At 52.0% G+C, this 7,523-nt stretch overlaps 1 protein-coding gene across 1 annotated transcript; it reads right to left on the reverse strand.

Annotated features, from left to right (window-relative positions):
- Nucleotides 1–1,228: 1,228 nt before the first annotated feature.
- Nucleotides 1,229–5,357, reverse strand: LOC101767193 (beta-galactosidase 9-like). Its single transcript, XM_004965984.4, is given in 9 exon segments — nt 1,229–2,232; nt 2,357–2,466; nt 2,594–2,703; nt 2,830–3,283; nt 3,408–3,495; nt 3,675–3,869; nt 4,208–4,227; nt 4,230–4,510; nt 4,617–5,357. Coding segments are annotated over 9 exon segments (2,172 nt in total). The 5' UTR covers nt 5,000–5,357; the 3' UTR covers nt 1,229–1,701.
- Between the last annotated feature and the right edge of the window lie 2,166 nt (nt 5,358–7,523).

Here is a 7,523-nt window from a genome sequence, read left to right on the forward strand (position 1 = left end):
AAGTTTAGCAAGCGGGAGGGGAAAGATGGCAACAAGTCTTTTGGAGTGCAATTTTTCCTTTTGCTAAAATTTAGCTTGGGGAGTTGAGTTGCTCTTGGACCCTGTTTCCATCATTTTGAAGAAGAAAAAAAAAATCCCGTGTTCGGTCGTGATTCATCACCATTGGCTGCTGTCCTTGATATCGCACCCATTACACAATCACCAATCGTGCACCAACCGCCGGAAATCATTGACGTGGACGGGCCATCGGCATCGCGCCACCGCATGCGTGCAAGACCGGGCGAGCCATGGATCCTCCGAATTGCAAGGCCGTTATGCAAATGCAAGTACATGAGTGCAAGCTGCACGCCGACATGTGTAATACATGCCGTGCATGGTGGTTGCGCGAAGATGGGAACTGGCCACCAACTCCCAGTCTGGCCAGCCAAACAAGCAATTAACTTGTTTGTGTGCTAATTGCAGGGTTCTCTGCGAGGACCTCGCCGGTCTCAGTGCCGGTGACCTTGGGTTTGGGAGTGAGCACTTGCCAGTTGCCAGTGGCTACTCTCTTGTTCATCCTTTTGTATGCTCCATGTTGATTTCCTAATTGCAGGGTTTCCGAGAATAACTTCAAGGTGTGGGTTGTGAATCTGGGGGTCAGTTTGTAGATTATCGCCATGCATCTTGAGATTCAGAGGCTATTCTTTTCCCCCCTCTAGACTAAGTCATCCAAAATGCAAGAGCTGTATCGAAATATATGAGCAGATTCAGAGGTCAAGGACCAAATATTCATGGATCCTTGGTCCAAAGAAAATCCAGTGAGCTGGCTGTATCCGTACTTCTAACTTCTAGAGGGCATTTGGGGAGTACTGCAGAGTGCGAAATGGTCCATGACCAGGTGAACTGAGCTCCAGTTGTCCGCTGGTGCCTTACCCTTTTTTTCCATTCGGAGATCAAACTCTGTTTCGTTTTCCGTTGATATTTTTCAAATTAATTTGCAGCACAAAACATCTAGACAAATAACTTGTAGCATAAAGAGGAGGAAAACCTGCAAAATTTGATTTGGTAACATATTTTAGAGTTCAGACTTGCAGCTGCAAGCTTAAACAGTACACTTTTACGTACAATCAATTAATCAAAAGCTTTAGCTCGTCATCTTCTCAGCTGTGCAGATCAAGTTGCCTTCTATCTGCATTATTGCAGGTTCAAAATCTCCCCAGAAGGAAAAAGATAATAATCAATTGCATGATTAGACAGTGGTAAAAAAGGGGTAAAAGAATACTTAGTTCCTTCATATACATAATGGCAGGAATAAATAACCCATTTACAACTCAATGCTGCAAATTTCTCCAAATAAAATGAATTTCTGCGTGAACCAAGGCATTCTGCAGAATGCAGAGCAAAATCATACTACTGTATTCAATTCAACAGAGATTGTGTACCGGCCGGCCGTTCCGGAGCTGCAGTTCCTGCAGCCGTGCCGGCGGCCAACTCCAATAATACATCTCCAATAAATACTACTTTTTTCTGTGTACGTACGTATAATCGCAACGACTCACCAATCGTGTCCGTATGTACGCCGTATTCGTATAGATACGAACAAGAAACAATCGGTATCATGTGTGTGCCCTTTCCTCGTCTCTTCCAAGTTCCCAGAAAATTATTCACAATTCCTCCTCCTCCTCCTCCTCCTCGTCTTCTTCCAATCTTCCCTCTCCCTCCTCATGCCGTCCTGGTCACCAGCGTGACGCCGGAGAGGTTGCCGCCGAACTCCTCGAGCAGCACGACGAGGTTGCCGCTGGGGTTGAGCCACGACCTGGGGACGTGGTAGTACCGCTGTGAGATGTCGCCGCAGCCGCTCTGGCACTTGGTCTCGCTGTAGGTGCCGGCGTAGCCGCAGCCGCCGCACCCGCCGCCGCCGGCGGCCTTGTACGACCAGTACCGCCCGATGTGGTGCCCGTTCACCCACGCCTGGCCCTTCCCCATGCTGCCCAGGTCCAGCGCCACCGGCGCGCCGCCGGCCGGCGCGTTGAAGTAGGCCCTGTGCCATGTCAGCGGCTGGTTCCCGGCGGCGCCGCCCCACTCGACGGAGGAGCTCCCGGCGGCGGTGTGCACGCCCAGCGACTCGCCGTGGAGGCCGATCTGGTACGTCCATTTCTGGTTGCTGAGGTCCCGCTTCCCCTCGTTCAGGCCGGACAGCGTCACCGGGCCGAGGACGCCGACGTTCCACGTCTCGTAGTGGGTGCCCTGGTTCTGCAGGAGGACGAACAACAAGAGATTGTTCATGTTTCAGGATCACAAGATGGTCTGAACTCTGAACTGGAAGAAGAGTTCCAATGGCAAAGATTTCGTTACTCTGAATTTCTTGCGAACTTACAGGGAGGCCGACGGCGGCGCTGAGGATGGAGATCTTGTTGCTGCCCTGCCACATCTTGACGTACCCGCTGTACGTCAGCTTGGGACTGTCGTAGCCGCCATACGCGGTGCCTGCGATACAGAAAACGAAGGATTGATTGTTCACTTGAATTCTGCAAACTTTAACTGATCAATCAATCACAAATTCTTAAGATGCAGCAGCTCTGACAGAACAGCTAGAAGATCCAGTCATCAGTACCGTATGACTGCCCGTTGACGAACACCTGCAGGGCATGGCCGGCGGAGTAGATGGTCAGCTGCGGCCACTTGCCGGACTTCAAGAACTGCTCGCTCGAGTCGATGTTGACGCTGCAGCAAGCATTCAGAGATCATCACGAAGAACAGAGAGACCAATGCAAGCTGCCGTTTCAGAGCCAAACAATGGAAGAGGAGAAGGTTCAGCGACGATGGCGGATCGGAGTCAGAGTCACTCACTAGGTGGTGTACCACAGGTAGTCGGACTTGTCCCACGTCATGCTGAGCTGCTCAACCAGGCCGTCCTTGGTGAAGGCGCGGTCGTCCAGGGAGTTGGTGGCCTCGCTGTACGACCGCCACGAGAAGCCGCCGGCGGGGCTCATCGTCGCCGGCGCCGACGGCTCCTTCACCGTCGCGGTGTTGAACACGGCGGTCTTGCAGTCCGGCAGCACGCTGATGGACCACGCCGGCAGTTCGTAGCGCCGCCCGTTGAACACCACGGTCGCTGGCGCGTTCGTCTTGTAGTTGGACAGGAACGCCGCGCACGCGCCGCCGCTCGACTTGAACACGTACGCCTTCTCGTAGTTGCCGATGGACTGGACCGTCGGGTCGCCGGAGACGAGCGCCGGCTCGGCCTGCTTGATGGCCTTGTGCAGGTCCCTCAGGTGACCCCATTTCGGCTGCCTCAGCAGACCTGCAGAATGGCATGCCACGCTTTCAGTTTCAGACCATCAGAGAAGCACATTCAGAATTAACATCCTACTGCAACATTCAGTCTTAACTGTTATACTGAAACTGAAATCTCCATGGTGGATTACCGTATTCGTCGATTGGCGCATCGTAGTCGTAGCTGGTGGCGATGAAGGGCCCGCCGGAGGTCCGGTCGAAGTTGGTGCCGCCATGGTACTGAAGAAGAACCAAGCACATGCTAAGCATCATTATCCATTGACAAAAAACAAAACCCCATACGCATCTACACGTACGGCAGCTCATGTGACTTGGCTGACCCATGTGGCAGCTCAGCTCGATCGATCGAGCCAGCCTCGCTCACACACTCACTCACTGCCAGTCAGTGATCGACTCACCATGTAGTAGTTGACGAAGGACCCGCCCTTCTGGATGAACCTCGCCACGGCGAAGGCGAGGTCCTCCACCGGGCGGTGCGGCACCGGCTTGCCGAACGCCGTGAACCAACCGCTCCAGGCCTCCGTCCACATGGTGGGCTTGCTGTTGGAGTTGGGGGTGAAGTAGTCGCAGTAGAACCCGTTGCAGGTGTTGATCTGAAAATCCATCACCATTGCGCAAAGGCAAGCATCATCAACTTAGGAACGTAGCGAAACCAAAGAATCTAGTACCGTATCAAACGAAATTGAAGATAATTGCATAATTGCTGAGCAATTAGCATGAATTGGGACAGGCATAATTGTTTGGCGGCAAGCAAAGTTGGCAGCGAGCTGGAAAGGAGGGACCATTGCAGGCAGCGATGTCGTAACGAAGGCGACGGATTAATCCACCGGTAATTAATCATTTAATTGCGTCGACCGACCGGAGCACGGCGAGAAGGTCATCAAGCGGAGTGGTTAAACCAAACCCAAACCAGAGCAGAGCAGAGACTTACCACGGGGTCGGGGGCGTCGTCTGCTTGCACATGACCCAGGGCACGCGGGCGCCGGTGGCGACGGCCATCTTGGCTGCCCAGCTGGCGTAGGGCTGGGCGCCGCCGCCCATGACGGACTCCATGGGCCCGTACTCGTTCTCCACCTGCGCCAGGATGATGGGCCCGCCCTGCCACTCGAAGAGCCCCTCCGCCTTCATCATCGACACGATCTTCTCCACGAACGCCTGCATCGCCGCCTTGAACGGCCCGTTGTCCGTCCGGAAGCTGATGCCGGGGACGTACTTGAGCCACACGGGGAACCCACTGCAGCAAACATCCATGAATTCCATGGCGGAACGAAGAGCTAGTTAAGGAACAGTTCTTGAAGCAACAAGAATTCCATGGATGATGATGGCGATGGCGCACCCACCCGAAGTTCCACTCGGCGCAGACGTAGGGGCCGATGCGGAGGTGGACGAGGAGGCCGGCCTGCTTGGCGAGCTTGACGAAGCGGACGAGGTCGTAGCGGTCGCCGAAGTAGTACTGCCCCTGCACCGGCTCGTGCCCGTTCCAGAACACGTACGTCTGGACCACGTCGAGGCCGCCGTCCTTGGCCTTCTGCAGCAGGTCCGGCCACATCTCCGGCGTGCTGCGCGGGTAGTGGATTGACCCGGAGATGAGCACGCGCCGCTGCCCGTTGATGGTCACGGCGCGGTGGTCGTACGACACCGCGGCATTGGCCGGGGCAGGGGACGAGACGATGATGACCGCCGCCGCCGCCAGCAGGGCGACGAGGAGCGCGCCGCCGGACATGGTGGCGTCACCTAGCTACGACGGCCTGGGGCGGCCCGGCTCGCTCGCGCTCTCTCTCTCTCTCTCTTCGTCGAGGGGCAATGGCAGAGGGCGGGAGGAGGGAAGAGGGAGGGAGTGGGAGAGGAGGACGGAAAGGGGTGGTTCTGGTGATGGCGAGCTTATATCTGAGCCGTGCTGGGCGAGGAGTGGGAATGCGTTCCTGGTTTCCGATTCTTTCACCTGCCGCGCTTTAGATCTTTTCCCCTCGCTTTTGGATCAGCGCTCGGTGTTTACCGCTGGACGAGGCCGCAAGCAAGAGGAGTGGTGGGGTGGTGAAGCCAGAAGCGGAAAGCCGAAGCAGAGCAGGTAGAAGAAGGCCGGCCTCTGCAGTGAGGGAGGGCGGCTAATTAGTTGGCGCCGAAACAGGGGAGGAGGGGGAAGGAGCTCTGGGCCCTGGGGCTAAACTTGAAGGGGGAAAGATGGGCCCCACCTCTGCTTTCATGGACTCTTTCTCTTTTTTTGGAGTGATGAGTCCGTGTGGTTTTCGTACTTTGCATAAATATTACCAAATTTCCTGCAAATTTATGCGTTGGTTTTCGTACCATGTGGCCATGGCTGTTTATCTTCCTTTCTCATATATAATAACTTCATGGTAACCATGCTAATTTGTTGAAAAAAAATGGTTGAGCTAGAAAAATTTAATCAAATAAAATGTTTATATTTTTTTAAAAATAAATAGAAAACTCAGGCCCTTTTATTTGCCATGCAAGGGATTGTCATTCAAACTCGATGACCCGGTGGCCACCGTTCATGAGCATTTGGTGAGTTTCAGTTGAAGTGGAAAAGCATGGAAGCGTTGGTTTGAGGGCAACCCTGTCATTGGCGGTACATCCTCCGTGTGCGTGTGTGCTGACTCCATTTGTACTCCCGTCCTGGACGGTTGTTCGAAGTCGTTGAAAACGGCGACCAAATTTTAATCTTGAGACGAAGACTACGCGGATTCTGGTAGTCTCACGTATAAATGTTGCACGGACAGCTTTGCTGTTAGTTGTGGCGTTGCTTGTTCAAGCTTCAAATTAACCCTGAAATGCACGAGCGGTCGGGACGTTACGTACCTGTTGGACCTGGTTTCTGTACATTTTTTTGCGTTTCAAAAGCTATTAAAATTTGGAAAAAATAGTAAACACGAGATGTTCAAATATGGACACTTCCAATACTTTGTGCAAAATGTCATAATGTCAACACTGTGCCGAAAATATGAAAAAAGAAAACATTGAGCTGCAGAAGATGCGCGCAGACATTAAGGCCCCGTTTGGTAGGGCTTCTCAAAGTGCTTCTCCACCGGCTTTTGATGAAGCCCTACCAAAGGGTCAATTTCAAAACGGCTTCACCACCAAAGCCGAGGAGAAGCCGCAAAACGGCTTACACTAGAGAGGAGAAGCCGAAAAAAGTGGCTTCACCGGCTTCTCCTCTCTCTCCAAGCATTAAGTGATCATAATATTACATATATTGCCATTGAGAAGTCGTTTTACCAAACGTTTTGCAAAACGGCTTCAGCTTCACTAAAAAAGCCACTCCACCGAAGAAGCCGAAGCCGAAGCCGTTTTATGAGAAGCCGAAGCTCTACCAAACGGGGCCTAAGTCGATGTCACTATATTAATCATGAAACATACTCTCGTACTAATATGCAACTCTTTGTATTTAAATAATATGTTCTTTTAGATATTATTATTGGTCAAACTACAGTATCAAGTACGTTATATTTGGAATGAGCGGGAGTATTTGATTGAATTTAAGCCGTCTAATTCACAACAGAATGGTAGTAATGCCATTGGTTCTTGGAGGCGGCAGTGATGCGCACCACTGAAGCACCAGCCCACTCACCAAGCTAGCTAGCAACAAAAGCTGTGCCTCTTAAAGGTGTAACAACTCTTTAGTAGGTAACGCCGCGACCTTTCTGCAAATGCGAGTGAGGTGGTGACACTGAGCTTTCCATGAAGAAGGAAAGGTGTTAGTCCAGGCAAATAATCGTTGCAAAATCCTCGGACGAAATAATGGCATCCGCTTCACGAAAACGTCGTCCGTATACAAAACGACCTACAATTTGGGATGAAGAATTTGGGATGAAGAGAGTAGTTCGGAGCTCTGAAAACTACAGGTGTAGGTGGCCACATGTGCCTGACCAATGTACGTGTTTGGACTACCAGAATGTGTATTTGCGTCGATTCAAGATCAAGTTACGTGACCGTACGAGTCCAAGATGCTTTGTAGCTCCGCTGCACGCAACGTGATTCCTCCCTGCTGGGCCTGCACAGGACACTGCTGGCTAATCATTGATCAGTACACCAATTGATTCCCTGCAGTTTCTTAATCGCCTAGTAGGTGACAGATGATGTAAGGCGACAGAAGTGCGAGCTGAGTGATATCAATCTTATTGTGCATGAAGCTTCTTTTCAGGCAACATAAGATCTAGCTATCACAGAAAGGATGGATGTTCCACTTCCAGGTTGTAAGTTTGTGGCGGATTAACTTGATGAACTTGGGG

The sequence above is a fragment of the Setaria italica genome, chromosome IV (genome assembly GCF_000263155.2).
Source record: "Setaria italica strain Yugu1 chromosome IV, Setaria_italica_v2.0, whole genome shotgun sequence".
Taxonomy (NCBI): Eukaryota; Viridiplantae; Streptophyta; class Magnoliopsida; order Poales; family Poaceae; genus Setaria; species Setaria italica.